Source organism: Doryrhamphus excisus, linkage group LG3 (genome assembly GCF_037039965.1).
Source record: "Doryrhamphus excisus strain RoL-2023G ecotype Guam linkage group LG3, RoL_Dexc_Guam_v1.1, whole genome shotgun sequence".
Classification (NCBI taxonomy): Eukaryota; Metazoa; Chordata; class Actinopteri; order Syngnathiformes; family Syngnathidae; genus Doryrhamphus; species Doryrhamphus excisus.
In genome coordinates, this window is record NC_136359.1 from 23874379 (window position 1) to 23895000 (window position 20622).

The 20622-nt window shown below is 38.4% G+C and overlaps 2 protein-coding genes across 2 annotated transcripts; both read right to left on the bottom strand.

Annotated features, from left to right (window-relative positions):
• vamp8 (vesicle-associated membrane protein 8 (endobrevin)) lies at positions 1-6846 on the bottom strand. The gene is made up of 3 exons (XM_058069887.2): positions 6659-6846; positions 3067-3234; positions 1-1945 (listed from the first exon to the last, which is right to left on the bottom strand). The coding sequence occupies exons 1-3, from the start codon at positions 6671-6673 to the stop codon at positions 1754-1756; spliced, it is 375 nt and encodes a 124-aa protein (XP_057925870.2). The 5' UTR covers positions 6674-6846; the 3' UTR covers positions 1-1753.
• A 1543-nt stretch (positions 6847-8389) lies between these two features.
• Positions 8390-20590, bottom strand: ncaph (non-SMC condensin I complex, subunit H). The gene is made up of 17 exons (XM_078789208.1): positions 20369-20590; positions 20041-20131; positions 19852-19944; positions 17733-17850; positions 17493-17632; positions 17105-17294; positions 15704-15786; positions 15353-15531; positions 15037-15182; positions 14841-14947; positions 13707-13826; positions 13091-13198; positions 11484-11597; positions 10223-10336; positions 10017-10090; positions 9680-9755; positions 8390-8973 (listed from the first exon to the last, which is right to left on the bottom strand). The coding sequence occupies exons 1-17, from the start codon at positions 20587-20589 to the stop codon at positions 8914-8916; spliced, it is 2034 nt and encodes a 677-aa protein (XP_078645334.1). The 5' UTR covers position 20590; the 3' UTR covers positions 8390-8913.
• Positions 20591-20622: the final 32 nt, after the last annotated feature.

The following is a 20622-nucleotide window of genomic DNA, read 5'->3' on the forward strand; positions in this document are numbered from 1 at the left end:
TAGCAGATAGCAAATGTATTTATTCCGTTTAAGAAAACTAAAACCAATACATGATGCAGGGTGCAAAAAGCGGGAATACATGTCAGCTGATTTGGGTTCAAGAGGTCACGATGACAGTAACAGTAACGGTGGTGATGTCAGGTGATGATGGTGAAAATCGCAATACGACTTCATACGTGGAGCATGAAGACAGATTTGATACCAGTGTAGTTAAAAAATAAAATATTTCTACTTGTTCATATTTGATTACAAAAAGCCCACCACATCATGTATTTAATAAATACGCCCAAATCATAGACACTCATTAACATCAGGCGGGAAAACATTTTTCATATATGCAGCAGATCCCCACTTTTTGTGAGCGTTACGTTCCGGGATGACTATAAAAATGACTATTTTCGACACACGACCCTCCTCAAATCAAATTTCAGATCAACATTTGCAATAAAAGCAACTGTTGTACTTATTAGAGCCAGTTCCAGAACCCTCCCCCTTTCTGTCAATCCAGGTGATGTCGATCTACTCACCGCTAATAAATGATAACATAAGCTGATCCGTGTCCGTTTAAGCTAGTGCTTACGTAGCCAAACAAACCTTAGCGTCCCGGCACACAACTACGGTGTGTTCAAGGACGCCGAACAAAGTGCGAATTGTCAACGCTTGACGAAAAACATGATCAATGACTCCAAAAAAAAAAACATGTAATAGTAGTAATATATGCTGTATGTTGTTCCTGTATGACAATTATTACTCACTTATATCGAACAAGATGTGTTTTCTGTGGAAAAAAAAATGAAATAAAATAATTTTTTGAACAAAAATGCGGGTATATACTGACACAATGTAACAACCCCCCCTAGATAAAGCTCTTCTTTCCCGTCAACACTCAAGGAGACAAAGTAATAACTCAAACGATACACACAACGACGCACAAAAAACGATTAAGTGTCTGCTAAAATGAAAACGGGAGATTAAAAAGTATCCCATTCCTCACAATGATGTGATTTTCCCGTCACATCATTGTCCGATTTTGCCTTCATGGTGGAGCTGGCGGTTGAATTTCAACCTTTTGAGTTTGAGACATCATTGAAGTTTAAATTACCGGCTTTTCTCGATTATGCGGCGCCAAAAAAAAAAAACAACAACAAAAAACACACAAATGGTCAAATAAAAATAAGCACTGCATTTTTCTAACTACAAAAGCTGCCTTTTGTACAGGTAGTATAAGTAGTACTTTGGCCTCCATATTTACTTTTCCAATCCACATAGTGCCTGGATGATCCTTCATCAATGTACAAAGTAACAACTGTGCAGCATCCATTAACCGTAACACATAAAAAAAAAAAAAAAAAATTGGATCTAGATTTTTTTTTTTTAAAAGGGTATAAACTGCCAACGTTCCAAAAATTAAATTAAAAGTCACCAACTCCACCTAAAAATAAAAAAAAATTTATTAATATGTTCTATAATTCCGGTTTCCTCCCACATTCCAAAAACATGCTAGGTTAATTAGCGACTCCAAATTGTCCATAGGTATGAATGTGAGTGTGAATGGTTGTTTGTCTATATGTGCCCTGTGATTGGCTGGCTGGCGACCAGTCCAGGGTGTACCCCGCCTCACGCCCGAAGACAGCTGGGATGAAAATGAATGAATGAACGAATATGTTGTATAATTTTGTAACTGTGCATCAAGAGTGTGTTCATGATTAAATTAAGTGTGTATGTACAATCACTGCATGTGTGTGTCTTTTTCTTAAGGGTTGGTGGCGGGCGTGGGTTCGACGATAGGCGGCACGGGCGCACTGACTGGGATGACGCCAGTAGCCAGGAGGATGATGATGAGGACGATGATGACGACGATTACCACGATGACCACCACCAGCTTGACGTTCTTCCACCAGTACGAGCGAGCCACTTTATGGGATGTATGCTTGAAGTGCTGGGCCTGGGCAAGGACGGAGAGAGTATACATCAGGGGTCTCAAACTCGCGGCCCCGCGGGCCAAATGCGGCCCGCGAGACGCTACTTTGAGGCCCCCCGCCTTGATACCAAAGTCAAGTGGTTAGCGCGCAGACCTCACAGCTAGGAGACCCAAGTTCAATTCCCACATTCCAAAAACATGCTAGGTTAATTAGCGACTCCAAATTGTCCATAGGTATGAATGTGAGTGTGAATGGTTGTTTGTCTATATGTGCCCTGTGATTGGCTGGCTCGCCCGAAGACGGCTGGGATAGGCTCCAGCACCCCCGCGACCCTCGTGAGGATAAGCGGCAGGAAACCAGAGTAACCCACGCATGCACGGGGGAGAACAGGGGTGGAATTGAACCCTGGTCTCCCAGCTGTGAGGTCTGCGCGCTAACCACTAGACCGCCGTGCCGAACACATAACTTCTATAGCAAAAATCAGCGTTCTTGGTGCATCTACTGGCTTGTTATTCTGGTTTAGCAGACTTCATTTCTGACTAGACCAGGGGTGGGCAAACTACGGCCCGGGGGCCACATCCGGCCCGCCAAGTGTTTGAATACGGCCCGCCCAATCTTTCCAAAGTATTTCATTTAAACTCAACATACAACCTGGCATCATGGCCTGAGCCAACCTTTTGATGGTTTTATCAATTTCGTTTTTTGACATGGTCTGTTGTTTACAAAGTGCTCCTGAAAAAAGGGACACAAGCACATAATAATAATAATAATTATTATTATTATTAGATTATTATAATTATTATTAGAACTATTATGATTATTAAAATTATTATATTAATGTTAATTATTACATTAATTATATATATAATATTATTGTTATATTTGCATATTTTACATAATAATAATATAATAATTATTATTTTAATTTTATTGTAATTATTATATTTTATTATTTTTAAAATATTGAAATGTAAATATAAAATAATAAATAATAATAGCAGATTGCATGACAATTTTACAGATACAATAATACCAGGTGGACTGTTACGTGTAAAATATATAGTCTACCCCCCCCCCCCCCCTCGTAAATTTTGTCATATCAAGTCAAAAAGTTTGCCCACCCCTGGACTAGACAATTACAAACCCCAGCTTGCAGGTCGGCAGACTTGTCCATGAGGTCTTCCAATCTCTCTCCTCGAGCAAGGATTCGGTCCACATTCTCTGTCATGATGTTTTTGACTCCATCAACTTCATTCTTTATGGTCTCCATCCTGTTCAACGGTTCTGGTGTTTCAACAGCACCCCCTCGCTCCTGGAGGACAGAAAAGCATAGCCGACTCAACAAAAAACTCAACAAAATATTACGTCAACAGATAAGAGATATGATGTGAATGTATTATCAGGAACAAATATACAATACTAAATATTTTCATACCTATGGACAATTTGGAGTCGCTAATTAACCTAGCATGTTTTTGGAATGTGGGAGGAAACCGGAGTACCCGGAGAAAACCCACGTTTTTCTGTTCATAACAGCGTAACATATCAATGATGTTAACAATAACTACAATACACAAAGTGGAAATATAGATTAAATCTAATATTAAGTTTTTCATCACTTAATATTTTTGTAGATAGCAATAAAGCACACCGGTCTGCACTCTGCCATTCTTGTCACAAAGTGGTTTTTCGTCTACTGCAAACTCAAAAGGTGAACTCTTTATCTGCAACAATCTGCAATCACTAAATCTGTGGCACGTACAACATGAACGTAAACAAAACATAGTCGCTAGCATCATGTTGGCGCATGGCTAAACTGCCATTGTATCTTCACTAGCTTAGTCACTATTTTCCTCTCAGTGCAGAATGATACTGTAACAACAGAAAATGTAACACTGAAAGACATTATCGATATAATCGCCAACTATACTGTATTTTTCACGTTTTTCTTTCACTTCATATTTGGTCCCAAATGCTGATACTGAATGGGAATACAAAGAGGTAAGGTTTTATGATGTTATTAAGTGCTAGCACATGCTAGCCTGTTATCGCACACATTAAACAGCAGCATTATAATCTTCTCTCTGAAAAAACTCCAGATTAATACTAGTGGATGGTGGCTCTGTATTAATTAAAAGCCAGCCATCGTGCAGCGGTAACCATTATTTAGATGTACATCAATCAAGTGATAAACATAATTTTGAGGATGGATTTTTTTTAAATGCCATGCTATTGAACCACATTATATTCAACAACAAGGAACTTTTCCAATGCTAACATGTTTTATAATATTTTATCGCTCATCATATCTACATATTAGCTAATATAAGCATAAACGCGACTATAAGGGTGTTACTTCATGTCTGGAGGGCTGTAATAATGGTAAAAAAATATATATTTAGAAGGTAATAAAAAGGTTTTCTATGCTCAATTATAAAAATATTCTATGTATTAATATTGAATCTTACTTTCTGGAATTCACTTATCACAGTCGGGTCTGGAACCAATTAACTACGAGGGATAAATGCTTTGTTTTATTATTATTTATTAGTATCATTATCAGTATTTTTATTATTTTTGCTCAGTATTTTGGTTTAAGAGCTGCATGGCGGACAAGTGGTTAGCGTGCAGACCTCACAGCTCGGAGACCAGGGTTCAATTCCACCCTCGGCCATTTCCATGTGGGTTTTCTCCGGGTACTCCGGTTTCCTCCCACATTCCAAAAACATGCTAGGTTAATTAGCGACTCCAAATTGTCCATAGGTATGAATGTGAGTGTGAATGGTTGTTTGTCTATATGTGCCCTGTGATTGGCTGGCCACCAGTCCAGGGTGTACCCCGCCTCTCGCCTGAAGACAGCTGGGATAGGCTCCAGCACCCCCAGCGACCCTCGTGAGCAAAGGCAGTAGAAAATGAATGAATGAATAACCGAAGTCTGGAAATATCGTGTTTTTATTTAACTATATTGAAGAATTAATCATACCATTTCATGGTTAAATATTAGTAAAAAAAAAATAAGCATGTTGAATCTAATTTTGGGCCTTTTTTTAAACTTCCGATGTCACTTCCTGTCCACCCGACTCTCAGCTCCCCTAGCACCCCGACACTTTAACAGCAACACACAGAGGCACAAGTTAAATTTATGTTAATTTATGTCTTAAATGGTTTATATTGTCTTATTAGTCTCCTATATTGAATAACACATATGTAAAGGTGACTATATGTTATTTTAAAAAAGATCATAAACACCTTTTCTATGCTAATCATTTAAATGGGGCAGATTTATTTGACTTAACCAATTACTCAATTAATTATAAAAACAAGCTTAGAAAATAATAGTGAGTTGCAGCCCTACATGCAGCAGTTCATGCATACATCTAAGTGTCTTGCTTCTTAGGTTTGCTCAACCTACTATGCAACTTCCCACTTACAGAGAATGGTAGCGGATCAGCGTGATCTCAAAGTACCGACTCAAGCACCCACATTATTCTTGCTCACACGTTCACCGTGTTCTCAATAAATGGTGATGCCATCTCCAGACAAGACTTATACAGTGAAACAGCAGCACTTTCATAGCCGATTTTAAGCTGAAAGTCAGCATTTTGACGCTAAAGACCTCGCAAGAAAAATGCTAGCATGAAAAACTATTTTAATCTCACGGGCTAACACAATTTGTCGCTAATCGCTAGTCTCAGCATCATTTACAGACGGAAGACACACTAGTGTCTTGTGCTGGAAGACACAGCCACCCCAAGTGTTGTCATTACTGTTATTAGCATAACTAGCATAAGTATGTGTAGCAACGCGGCCTAGGAAAGAAGTTTGGGTAGTGTTTTAAATCATCAAAATACGGCAAAACAACAATTTTTTAGAAGGCTTCATATATGAAATAGGTGTAGCATTGTAAGCTAGCTCAAATTAACTAGTTTTCTCATGTTATAATGCACGGAAAAGGTAAATAAATAAGTGTTGTTTCACATAAGGATTGTGAATGATGGGCATCACGGTATACCAATATTTCTTCTTCAATATTTCTCATTTCTTTTGACACAAACCAAAAAAGCTCCATTTTAACCATCCACACAAACAAAGCACAGACTTTTGTGCAATGTATCAATTATGCAAATTAGACTGTGACGTCATTCGACCACCACGGAAGCCATTGCCACAATTACACAGCAGACCTGTGGGAAACCCTGAACCATGACAGATACATGGATTAATATCTGGGTATTTACCATTGCTGCTAATCAGAAAATTACACAACAATATGCAATACAATACAATAATAATAAAAATAACATTAGTACTTCCGCGTTGTGTGCATTTAGCTGTAAAATGTTCCTTTAAGGAGGCGTCTTGAAGCCAAACGACAAAAAGTACAGGTTGCTACAATTACAATGTTGTCACGCCAACGAAAACAAACATTAATTTTGGCGTTAATAATAACAAATAAAAAAAATATGACAGCGAACTAGAACAATCCTCGACTTAAGCTTCAGTTGACATGAAGGAGTCGCTTGGCTGCCGACAAGGAAATGAAGCCTTGACGTTCAAACAGGCGTCATTGTGTTGATCTTTTTTCGAATTAAAACTGAATTGGCAGACATGGCTAAACTTGCTTTAATACGTTCAAGAAAACTTTCAAATCCGTAGATACACAAACCGTTTCAGAGTCCGAACACTTTTTTTTTTTTTTTTTTTTAAACAACAAAACAGCAACCATTACTTCTTACCGGGTCATAGTCCATCTTGTTGCCAGCACTTTGACCGAAACCCAGAGCAGAATTTCTTCAAAGTTACTAAACGTATTTAATTCTTTTTAAGTGGAGAATTTGACACAACACGAAGAGAATCGCAGGTTGTCTCTTTGTTTAACTTCCTGGTTGTGTTTTTTTTTCCCTCCCTTCAAACTTCATTCCTTCGCCTCCTAGTGTCAAAGTGGCGAAAATACACACCGACTGGCATTTGCCGCTTGTGAAATTAAAATGTACATCCGGTTTAACAAATTTAAAAAAAAGAAAGACAAAATTAAATAGTTGCATTACATTCCATTTTTGCATTTGCCAAAAAAAAATTGTTGCCCGTCTCATCGTTTTACTTCTACGTTGCTGGAAAATAACATAATACTAAAAGACGATTGTGTTTTATTTTTAAAGCCTTGTACTTTATTTCCTTTATTGTTGTAAATGCTACCACCAGTTACGTCATACCATCATTGTACTTTATTTGTATAGCACCACGGAAGGGGTGTCATTTTCTTTCTTTCCTTTTTTTATTAAGATGGATTAATTAATGATTAGTTAAATATATTATCTTATATTACAAAAACACATTATTTATCAAATCATAAAAAGATCTTGAAAAAGTTCAAATAAATAAAGTGCCTGTTGTGGCTCCCACCACAGTAGAGTGACGTACACATACCCGCATGTGCTGACGTCATTCCACGTTCCACCCAGCATGGAACCCAACCGGTTCCTCCTATTTGGGAAGGTGCTGGTGGTGCTGAAAGAATCATTTCCTGACCATGGTGGTTGCAGGCTGAGCTGCAATGCTGACAACTTGTCATTTTCCACTTGCTGACTGATCGCCATACTTGAAATTAATTTGTCGATTATGACTATAACCGGAATAAAACACAAACATAGCAATATATAAACATAGCGATATCAATAATTTGAAAAACACAACAAAAAAAAACATATTTATAGGTGGCTTTTATGTAGACATTATCTGATTTCACGTCAACATTTACAACAAAAGTGAAAATAAAAGTTGGTATTTGATTAAATCCAGTTAAATCCACTCTCTTTCTCTTTATTGGCCATTTTCCACTTGTGACGAAGGACACTAACACAGTCTAAGCTTAAACCCTACATCCTGCCTAGTTATTAACGCCCTTGATGCTGAAATTAAACACATTCATCCTTTAAATATCATTATGCCTCTATAGCAAAATTACTAAAAATGGTTTTCTATACACCCTTTCACCCACATTAAATCTCATCAATAGCAACATTTATTATATACCATGCACGTCCGCTATTTGTGTGGACAGCAGGGCCGCATTTGTAAACATACTCTTTCCACAAGTCCACCACATGCTTATCACCTGAATCAAATACAGGTACTACACAAAAAATTAGAATATCAATAAAAACATAAAAGATGAAATCAACCAATTGTATTGAACCATTATATACACATTGACATATCTCAAGCAGTTTATTGTTGTAACTTTAAGATTAGGATTTTCATCTTATTAAACCACAAATCCACAAACTCAGTATATTAGAATACTGTGAAAAGCTTCAGTTTGTAGATCCAAAAAGTTAAATTGTAATTTGGCAAGTAAGCAAAAACATCTGCAAAAGGGTTCTGAGTCTTTCAAAAGTCTGTCTTGGGTTTGTTGATATGGGGACGTAAAAGTTCTCTTGAAGCCATCTGGTTCTGATTGTATCGAGTTGTTTCCTTGCAAGGCAGTTTCATGAAGTTGTACCTCTCTTCATTCTCAAAGATCTTGTCTCATCGCTTGTCTATTTTGGAGCCACAAGCAGATTTTCCCTTGACATCTTTAGCACTTTTATAAGAGAAAGCAAAGAAAAACTTGCAATGTTTTTGCAAGAGATGTTCAGCTTTGTTGCTATATTGTCCCCCTCCGACCCAACTCACCACAAGAATCATTTTTATTAAAAAAAAAACATGATTTTATTGCCTACAATATAAATGTTTTGTGTACGTAGACAGTTGTTAATGTACAAAATATCCATCCATTGTCTATGCTGCTTATCCTCATTAGGGTGGCAGGGGTATAGACAAACAACCATTCACACTCACATTCATAGCTATGGACAATTTGGAGTCGCCAATTAACCTAGCATGTTTTTGGAATGTGGGAGGAAACCGGAGTACCCGGAGAAAAAAATGGTACAAAATAGATATACATTTATAAATATGAACCTTTTCTTCAAATTCATACATTTCATCCTCAGCGGCCTTGTCTGATGATGATGTCCGACATGTCGTCAACCTTCACCAGCTCCAAGTTCTACACAGGTAGAGCAATAATTATTTTCTGGTCGGCTGAGTCAGCAAAAATAATCACAACACAATAAGATCATTAAAAAAAAAAAAATCAACAAAATGTGATAAAAGTACATACACATACATCCTTTACACTTCTGGACCAGCTCTGAAAACATTTTATATTGCTAAATTCTATGTACCGGTAATTGAGATATCAATTAGCACAAATCAAATAAGGCTAACATACGCCCTCATTTATTACATTTGATTATATCCTTAATCATAAATTGAATATTTTTGAAGTTAGAGCATAGAAAACCCTTTTATGACCTTCTAAATCTGTTTTTTTAACATTAAAGCCCATTATAGTAGACATAAAAATAGAAAATAAGTAATTTAAAGCGTAAATAAGACATGTGTTACGGTGCTAAGAGAGCTGAGTGGTGTGGGGGTGGAGACAGGAAGTGGCGTCTGGGGTTCAGAGTTGAGTTTTAGCTTGGTGTGGGTTACGTCCACAACTGGAATTGTCATTTTTAATAAACTAAATTTAACAAAACATGTTTATAAATTTTACTCAATGAGCTTTCCAGCAGAAAAAAATAAATTCACAAAAATCAAACACAAAAAAATCCACCAGCGAACCACCACCAATAGATTGTAATACAATGAGAAGCAGCTGAAAAGTCCTCTGAATTTGAACATTTGTGCACTTGAAAAACATCACTCACCTTTTCATTTGCAAGATGAAGCAGTGCCACAAATGCCAAAGGCACCGATAGGTTCTGCGCCATCATGTTGGGCAGTCTACACGGCAAAAACAAACAAACAAACAAACAAAATCAAAATTTGAATAATGAAGCTGATATCAACAAACATGTTGACAGCAGAGGAGCCTCAGCATGGTCTTGTTTCCTTGCTTATATTACCTTGTCTCTAGTCTTTTGGTACACAAACAACGTGTTTATTATAATGACTTTGAGACGCACATCATTCGACAATAAACCCGAGTCAGCCACTAATTGCCTCTCGGTGATGCAATTAGAAACGTTTGTTAGGAGGTTATACCTCTGAAGCAGCGCCTTTGTGGTCTGACTGAAGACTTTGTCCCCGCAAACTTCAGGCGTGTCCACAGTTTCCGCCTGTCAAAAAAAAAACATAAAACATATGTTTGCACTTCTATTGTAGTATGCAATAAAAAAAAGAAAGGATATCGTGTAACACGCAGAGGATAAAAATGAAGTGGGTTGTGGTCGTAAACCAGAAAAACGAACCTTGGTGGGATTTTCTGGGCTTTCTTCTGTTAGAAGAGTCCACATGTTGGTCTTCAGTCTCTTCATATCCATTTTCTTGGCTGTTTTTGTGTAGTTGATTTCTATCTTGTTGACCTTCATGGAAAGGTGAAAAAGACAGCATTTACTGTACTGTACAACCAGCATGGCCTCTAGGGGGCAGACACGGACCGTACTTTACCTTACAGCAGGGGTCTCAAACTCGCGGCGCTAGTTTGAGGCCCCCCACCTTGATACCAAAGTTTAATGTTGAAATGACAGCTTAAAGCTGTGTGTGCACACCGGACACAATGAACATGATTTTGCCCCCCGCCCATACCGTTACCCTACCCTGTTACCCTGCCCTGTTTTGCTTTGGATTAGCAATGAAGCTAAAGGCTTATGACGCTTATGGGTACAAATAAATGCAGGAAATGATTTGGAATAAAAGGGAAAATACACGTCAAGATAAACATGTTGTTAAAGTTACGACGCTGCTCCCAGATGGAACTGAGTACGATGCTAACTTGCTAATTGGGTCAAATTATTAAGTTTTATTAATGTTCATGTTAAAGGTTAAATAACTGTTAATACTGTACATTTGAATCTGAAAAAATAATTTCTCTACCAACTGTATGTGGTTTCTTATGTTTGTCTTATTTGCTGTTTTATTATTATTTTACTTATTTATTACTGGTTGATTGATTTATTGTCTTTATTCTTAATTTGTTTATTTATTTATTTTTATCTTATTTTGTGTATAGAAAAATAAAAATGAAGATATTTGAGAACAGTGGAATTTTTTATCAGATATTTTGGTGTGGAAAACCGGAACCAAAGTACTGAAAAAGTGTAGGGTATAGCAGTGAAAGCATTGAAGATCGTTTTTTTATTGATTTTTTTCCCAGTTTTTAATAAATGCGTTTTGGGTTTTTTTTTTTTTTGAAAACCTGATGCGGCCCCCGGTTTCACCCAAAACCTAGCTCCGGTGGCCCCCAGGTAAATTGAGTTTGAGACCCCTGCCTTAAAGTATCACGGTCATGATGACCGAGGGATTACTTTTCTGCATTTAAGCTTGATCCTGAACCCCCCCCCCCCCAAAGGATGAATATCCCTAACTTGGCACATTATCCAGTAAGTGTAAAGTCGATATGTGACTTTGCATGATTGTATTTGTTCCTAACTTTTTTTAACTGATAAAAAACAATATGACACAATATTCATTTTAGACAGATAAAAAAAAAAATACATTACAAATACATACCTTCTGTGGTTCAGGTACAAGATTGTCCTCGCCGTAGGTGGAGATGTCGTCTTGTGAGGGTTGTGTGTCCTCCGAGTCTGGAAAGCCCTCCGCATCGTCATCACTGTCACCAGTCTAATTGGGACAATGAAGAAAGGTTTTGAAATTTGAGGTTTATTTGTTGTAGATAAATAAAAGGAAGTGGGATGAAAGAGGGAACAGTAAGTACAGTCCCGATCCCAATGGCGATTGTGAAAAGGAGGTGAAGAAGCGTGTGCAGGAAGGATGGAACGGGTGGAGAAAAGTGTCAGACGTGATGTGATAGAAGAGTTTCAGCTAAAATGAAAGAAAAGGTATACAAAACTGTGATGAGACCAGCCATGTTGTTTGGTCTAGAGCAGGGGTCCCAAACACGTGGCCCGCAGGACACTAGTTTGAGGCCCCCGCCTTGATATGAAAGTTTAATGTTAGTGCGGCCCGCGCAAATTTGATATGGATGCTGTATGGTATCATGTACCCAGAAAAAATTATTACGTTTGATTAATGTTCATGTTAAAGGTTAAATAACTGTTAATAGTTATCCTCCCTATCCGTGTGGAAGTGGTACGTTTTTGGTTATTTAAGTTGAAAGGAAATAACTTGAAGGCTACCGTTTAGGTCGCTAGCTCTCTAGTTTGCGAGTTAGCATGTGTCTCAAGACCCTGCAGTTGCGCAATATGTTGTAAATAAAAAGAGTATAAATGTGACTATAGTCGTGTTTTGTCATGTCTACAGGGCTCTAATAATGCTTTGTTCATTTTAATCTGAAATAAATAATTTGTCTACGCACCAACTATATGTGGTTTCTTAAGTTTTTATTATTATTATTATATTATTTATTACTGATTGATTTTCTTTATTCTTGATTTGTTTATTTATTTTCATCTTATTTTGTGCAGAAAAATAAAAATTAAGATATTTGAGAACAGTGGAATGTTTTATCAGAGCTTTTATTGTAGAAAATTGGAACCAAAGCACTGAAAAAGTTTGTATATTTTTCTGTTTTTAATAAAAGCGTTTTTTTCTGGGTTTTTTTGGAAAACCTGATGCGACCCAGTCTCACCCAGACCCTAGCTCCAGTGGCCCCCAGGTAAATTGAGTTTGAGACCCCTGGTCTAGAGACAGGGTTACTGAGGAAAAGACAGGAAGTAAAACTGTAGGTAGCAGAGATAAGAATGAGGTTCACATTGGGAGTGACCAGGATGGATAGGATCAGGAATGAGTACATGAGAGGGACATTACATGTTAGAGGCCAGGCTGAGATGGTTGGGACATGTCCAGAGATAGTGAATATATTGGTAGAAGGTAGGGGGCGTAGACGACGGCCAAAGAGGAGGTTTACGTATGGATGTAGTCAACATCAAGCAGCAGGAAAGTTTGAAGGGTTAGGAGGAGCCAGCCTTTTGTGACAAATAGAAATGTCTTGTGTTTTTTTTTTTTTAGCCGGTGGTCCCGCATGAAAAACCCCAGTGATAAGCAGTGATCTACTGCATACAGCAGATACTTAAATGAGTATTTCACTCAAATTAAAAGGAAGGAACATTTATGGGAATACTTTTTGGGAAAGCAAATAAAATGAAATGTCCTACCTGAAGACCTGGACAAAAGTTGGCCGTATCGTTGGCATTGTTATAGTCATAGTCGCCAATGTCCCTTTCCAGCTCTCCAGACAGCCTCTTCTGTGCTTCTTGACATAACTACAGTCAAACAAACACCAGCATCTTACTTTCAATCTTGGTTAATGATGATTACAAGTCATGATACCAAGGGCGTCCTAACGTTTCTCTATGAGGCCCAATGCAGAAAAATTCAGTGGAACCTTTTCAACCTTTTTAATTTATGTTTTTTTTATGATATTCTTTTACTATCCAACAGAGCTGCTGTGGCAACTGTGTTGTATGTGCGGACTACAGCGACAAAGATTTTGTACATGCACAAATCCAAATACCAAAAAGTGGTATAATCCAGGTTAATACAGCCATGACACATGGAAAAAAGTGACCAAATTTCATTAAAATATAAAATTGTATGTCAACAGTGGACACTTTCTGGTCATGAGAAAAACATGGTGGACATTGGATAGTTTGTGATAATACAGATGGCAGGAATATGGATGAATAATGTTCAAAGTAGACATGCATGTACATTTCAGTGGTGCGTAATGAATATAACTCCTAAACAGAATATGCAGTATTTATGCCTCACCGACGTGGAGGGTTTTAATCGCAGCTGAGAGAGAGTCTCTGGGGCAAACTGGAAGGCCGCTAGCAGGGCTGTCTTCTTGTTGCTGGAGCTGAGGGCTGACTTGCTGAGCGTGGTGGCCGCCTATGAAAAAAGGGAAGATGCCAGATTCAGCACAGATCCAACACCTATCAGTAATATGCATATTTATCATAAGCATATTTACATCTTTTTTGCCTAAATTAAGCATTTCCAAGTATGAAAATACATAATAAAAAGGCACAACAATCGTTAACATGGGCTATTGTTGCAGCTGTGACCCACAGCAAGCTAAAACTCAAATCTGAAGCCCCGATGTCACTTCCTGCCCTCCACAGACTCGCACTGGAAAACATTTACAGCAGGGGTCTCAAACACGTGGCCCGTGTTTGAGACCCCTCAAAAAAAACCAAACAAACAAAAAAAAAAACATGTGGCCCGTTGGCCAAATACAGCCCGCAGGACACTAGTTTAAGGCCCCCGCCTTGATATGAAAGTTTAATGTTAGTGCGGCCCGCGCAAGTTTGATATGGATGCTGTATGGTATCATGTACCCAGAAAAAATGATTACGTTTGATTCATGTTCATGTTAAAGGTTAAATAACTGTTATCCTCCCTATCCGTGTGAAAGTGGTAAGTTTTTGGCTATTTAAGTTGAAAGGAAATAACTTGAAGGCTACCGTTTAGGTCGCTAGCTCTCTAGTTTGCGAGTTTGCATGCGTCTCAAGACCCTGCAGTTGCGCAATATGTTGTAAATAAAAAGTATAAATGTGACTATAGTCGTGTTTTGTCATGTCTACAGGGCTCTAATAATGTTTTGTTCATTTTAATCTGAAAAAAATAATTTGTCTACCCACCAACTATATGTGGTTTCTTAAGTTTTTATTATTTGTCGTTTTATTATTATTATTATTATTATTATTATTATTATATTTATTTATTACTGATTGATTTTCTTTATTCTTGATTTGTTTATTTATTTTTCATCTTATTTTGTGCAGAAAAATAAAAATTAAGATACTTGAGAACAGTGGAATGTTTTATCAGAGCTTTTCTTGTAGAAAATCGGAACCAAAGCACTGATTTACTGATTTACAGCATCACACAACAGTTACTCACTCTTGTGGTACGGAAATAGGTGTCAAAGTTGACGTCCGCATTGAAGTCCATTTCAAACGCCTTCTTGGGCTTCTTTTTGCGCGTCTCCTTGTCTGGCAAATGGTCCACTAATGGAGAAGATTTAAATGAAGTATTTAAAAGGAGGGCGTACATTAGTAGTAGTACTAATAAGAGTTATTCGTTTCATTTCACTCACACTTGTGCTTTGGCTTGAACTGCCAGTAGCCTGGTCCTGCCCACTTGGCCATTGTTCTGGGGCTGAAGTACGAATACTCTCTGGGCTCAGAGGACAGCTGCAGGCACATCGTGGTGATATCTGCTTCTCCAATTGGAACCACGTCACTGGATCGCCATAGAAAGTGCAATTTATTCACTCAAACAACAAGCTCTGATGTAAATCATGCAAACGTTATTACTGCTATTGTCTGTTAGAATTCTACAAGCATATTATAAGTATCAAATGGACAACAATACAAAAATGGCTGCTGTTATTCTAAAACCAAGGTTCACACCGTCTTTTTCCGGAGCCGGAGGCCTCACACCCCTCTTTATGTTCCTTTATCCCCTCCTCACAGTCACCATCCTCGTAGTTGTCATCAAATTCGGGGTAATCCTCTTCAACTTCAGGTTCAGCATTGACGTCAAACACATGTTCACCCTGCTTCATCTTCTCCAAGAGTTGATTCATTGTCTGAAAGAAGACAAATATCAACTCTTACCAACACTTACCAACAGAAACTAAGTTAAGATAGCATTTCCCAAGGTTTATTTTTGTAACCATAGTTTACTGTGGAACATTACAGCAAACTACAAGAGTATGATTTTAATTCATACTTTTATACTGAAGTCAAGTATTCTCTGACCTGCTCTGGGTTCCAGCTTGTGAAGGAAAAGTCCTGCAGAGAGGGACAAATGGAGCTCTTCTCTTGAGAACGCTGCAGTCCAGCTGCCAGAATTACAACACAAATATAGATATATGGCTTGAAAAGGGGCGACACAAAGGAACATCCTCAACAGGGTTCAGTACAACAAGGTTTTGACTTTCTCTCTCTCCTCTGTGACAATAAACAGACCTTAAATATAATACTGTTCATGGTAATGGTCATGGTTTTATTTCATTTCAACATGCATCAGATTACAATTGAATGCATCCCATAATCAGTTCACAGTTCCACATGTCCAAAAGGAGTAGGAAGAAGCAAAGCTCATTAAATCCTACCCCTCCATCTGGTACTTTTACAATCAGTAACTGTTACATTTGTTCACTTCCTGCTTTCCTAATTTCGTTTAATTTAATTTTTTTAGTTTTGTCCTGTAGCGAAGTAGGAGGTGATATGAGCATCCAATGCCATAATGGGTACCATAGTAAGTGTCAATATAGTGATATATATAGCACATCATGACTGGTTCAAGACTCTTCATCCGTTGGATTTAGCAAATTAATTATATTTATTTATTCATTAATTTATTTTATTAAGTTTTATTGATTTTTTTTAAAAATAAAAATATATATATATATTTTTTTTTTAATTTTTTTTGTATTTTTTGTCACGTAGCGAAGTAGGAGGTGATATGAGCATCCAATGCCATAATGGGTACCATAGTAAGTGTCAATATAGTGATATATATATAGCACATCATGACTGGTTCAAGACTCTTCATCCTTGTATTTAGCAAACATCAACTGCTTGTATTGTTTCTTGAATTGGCTCATCGTTGTGCATTGTTTGATTTCCTTACTCAATCCATTCCATAGTTTGATTCCACATACTGAAATGCTAAGGCTTTTTAACGTAGTCCTAGCATAGAAGTGTTTCAAATGTACTTCTTCCCTGAGATCATATTTCTCCTCTCTTGTAGAGAAGTATTGGATGACATATTTTAGCTAATTGGTTATTTTTAGCATTAGGCATTATTTTAGCTGTTTGAAGATGAAGTATTTGTGATTTTAGAAATAAGGAGTTAGTATGTTCTCTGTAGGCGGCATTATGAATTATCCTTACTGACCTTTTTTGCAGTACATTTAGCGAGTGAAGGTTGCTTTTATAGTTATAAGTAAGATATGGTAGAACCAGAGAGCAATAAAGAGTGATTTCTGATTGAGAACAAATTTTGCTTTGTTCAATATTGAAATATTTCATATCTTCATGTCATGATTTTGTAGGTAAAAACCTACAAAATCAGCAGGAGATCGAATAATCACATTACAGCATATGTATGTAGGAAAATGAACAACAACAAATGCTTAATTGTATTTTGTTTACCCATGAATGGGGATGCAGGGACGCTCATTGGAGGTGGGGGAGAGTGTGAAGATGTGGACTGCAGAAGCGTCATGTAGGACGGAAAGAGCAGCTCACAGCGACTGTTCTCACTGAAGAGAACAGACAGGAACACACCGGCTGTACTACTCTCATCAAAGGAGGAGGCCATCCGATGGAACATGGGGTCCACCTGAATGGGAAAGCAAGACCAGGTGTACTGTATATAGCTTTGATTAATTATATTCACCCAATCAAAGTCTCAATGAGGAGAAATCGATGGCATGTCAGTAACCGATGTCTGACATCTACTGTGATTCTTTTAAATGTTGTAAAAAAAATGTATTTCTACAATGTGCCAATTACTCTAGCGGATGTTATTACACCGTACCTCACATTTCCTCTCAGATTCAGCTTTGTTAATGTTGCTCAAATTCTGCTCCACGGTCTTCTTTGGAGGCCTCTTCTTCTTTGGCTGCTTGGTCATCACCTCTGAGTCTTCATTTTGCGCTTCCAGCTGAGCGGCATTCTCTACAGTTGCACAAACAGAACCATTCAGAGTGTCTACATTTTAAAATACAGGGAAAATCAACCAATAAAACAGCCACAATCACAGCGCTGAGACTTTCACCTTCTCCTGGTTTGGTTTCAGCTCCAAGGCCACCAAGTACTCTGTATGCATCTGCATGAACTGCATCCACCCGTACGGCATAGATCTTAGTACTGGCATCCAGTGTCCCAGCTGCTACCTGCAAGATGAAACACACAGAGACTGACAGGAGGCCTGGAAAAGTCAGCATCCTCATATTAGACACGTGTCATATATTTACCAAAACCTACAAATTCAGATTGTAGATCCACAGTTCACAGTAGACATGACTGAGCCATTAGTTTGAATCTCACATATTAGAAAATGGAGAAAAGTAAAATGATACACTTTAATTGTCATAATCATAATGTATATATACAGTGAAGAAAATAAGTATTTGAACACCCTGCTATTTTGCTATTTCTCCCACTTAGAAATCATGGAGGGGTCTGAAATTTTCATCGTAGGTGCATGTCCACTGTGAGAGAGATAAACTAAAAAGAAAAATCCAGAAATCACAATGCATGATTTTTTAACAATTTATTTGTGTGATACAGCTGCAAATAAGTATTTGAACACCTGTGTATCATCTAGAATTCTGACCCTGAAAGACCTGTTAGTCTGTCCATTAGAAGTCCACCTGCACTCCATGTATCATCCTGAATCAGATGCACCTGTTTGAGGTCGTTAGCTGCATAAAGACACCTGTCCACCCCATACAATCAGTAAGACTTTAACTTGTAACATGGCGAAGACCAAAGAGCTGTCCAAAGACACCAGAGACAAAATTGTACACCTCCACAAGGCTGGAAAGGGCTACGGAGCAATTACCAAGCAGCTTGGTGAAAAAAGGTCCACTGTTGGAGCTATCATTAGAAAATGGAAGAAGCTAAACATGACGGTCAATCTCAATCGGAGTGGAGCCCCATGCAAGATATCACCTCGTGGGGTCTCAATGATTCTAAGAAAGGTGAGGAATCAGCCCAGAACTACACGACAGGACTTGGTCAATGACCTGAAAAGAGCTGGGACCACCGTTTCCAAGGTTACTGTAGGTAATACACTAAGACGTCATGATGTGAAATCATGCATGGCACGAAAGGTTCCCCTGCTTAAACCAGCACATGTCAAGGCCCGTCTTAAGTTTGCATATGACCATTTGGATGATACAGAGGAGTCATGGGAGAAAGTTTTATGGTCAGATGAGACCAAAATAGAACTTTTTGGTCATAATTCCAATAAGCGTGTTTGGAGGAAGAAGAATGAAGAGTACAATCCGAAGAACACCATCCCTACTGTGAAGCATGGGGGTGGTAGCATCATGCTTTGGGGGTGTTTTTCTGCACATGGGACAGGACGAGTGCACTGCATTAAAGAGAGGATGACTGGGGCCGTGTATTGTGAGATTTTGGGGAACAACCTCCTTCCCTCTGTCAGAGCATTGAAGATGGGTCGTGGCTGGGTCTTCCAACACGACAACGACCCGAAGCACACAGCCAGGAAAACCAAGGAGTGGCTCCGTAAGAAGCATATCAAGGTTCTAGCATGGCCCAGCCAGTCTCCAGACCTGAACCCAATCGAAAATCTTTGGAGGGAGCTCAAACTCCGTGTTTCTCAGCGACAGCCCAGAAACCTGACTGATCTAGAGAAGATCTGTGTGGAGGAGTGGGCCAAGATCCCTCCTGCAGTGTGTGCAAACCTGGTGAAAAACTACAGGAAACGTTTGACCTCTGTAATAGCAAACAAAGGCTACTGTACCAAATATTAACATTCATTTTCTCAGGTGTTCAAATACTTATTTGCAGCTGTATCACACAAATAAATTGTTAAAAAATCATGCATTGTGATTTCTGGATTTTTCTTTTTAGTTTATCTCTCTCACAGTGGACATGCACCTACGATGAAAATTTCAGACCCCTCCATGATTTCTAAGTGGGAGAAATAGCAAAATAGCAGGGTGTTCAAATACTTATTTTCTTCACTGTATATATGTGCCAATGATAAGGACATGGTCCTATTAACATCAATACAACAAGGATTTCCCATGCACTTTAAATGTCATAATTATAATGCATATCTGTGCCAATGATAAGGACATGGTCCTATTAACGTCAACACAACAAGGATTTCCCAGAAGCAGGATGTCAAACTTCCAACATACCTTGAAGTTTGTGAGCTCTGAATCTTTCTGTTTCAGAATATCGGCCATGTAATCAATCAGATGCAGACCAAAGGCATTTTTTGTGGTAATTTTCTGTCAAAAAATGAAAACAATGCATGAGTCAAGCCAATAACTTTCTATAAAGTCTGTAATTTTGACTTTATTGATATTGATAAAAAAAATACTTACATTCTCGGTGGAGAGTTTGATGCAGGTGGAGTAATGTTCTGAGATTTGAGCATTGGACAACTTGGGCACAGCAGCAGGTGTACCTGCAGGGCTGCAAGCAAACGCTGCTTAATCTTCTGTATACTCTCAAAGTATATAAAGTATTGTCAGACAGAGGGTGTTTAAAGTGCGGCCCAGGGGTCATTTTCAACAGCAGCTCTTTATATTTCTCACTCTTTCAGGGGACAAAAAAAGTCTGCTCACTAAAACACAAGAGTTCTACTCATAACAGAGTTCTGCGATGATGAAGACCACTAAGGAAATCGGAAGATTGCAGAGTATTGCGTACCTGTGTGTTGCAGAGTCACTGACAGATGAGTCGGTCGCAGCTTTGAGGTCAATGACTCTTGACCTTCTGCGTTGTCGTCGCTCCTTCTCGTCATCATTGCCAGGGAAGGCTGTGAGCAGCGGGGTGCTACAGGCGGCTGGTGATGATAGACCCTTGTTTTTCACAGAAGGGGACCCCCATCCTTGGTGTACCCGGGAGACAGGCGTGGAGGCTGCACTCATCTTTTCTGCAAACACAAAAGACCTTGCAGTGTT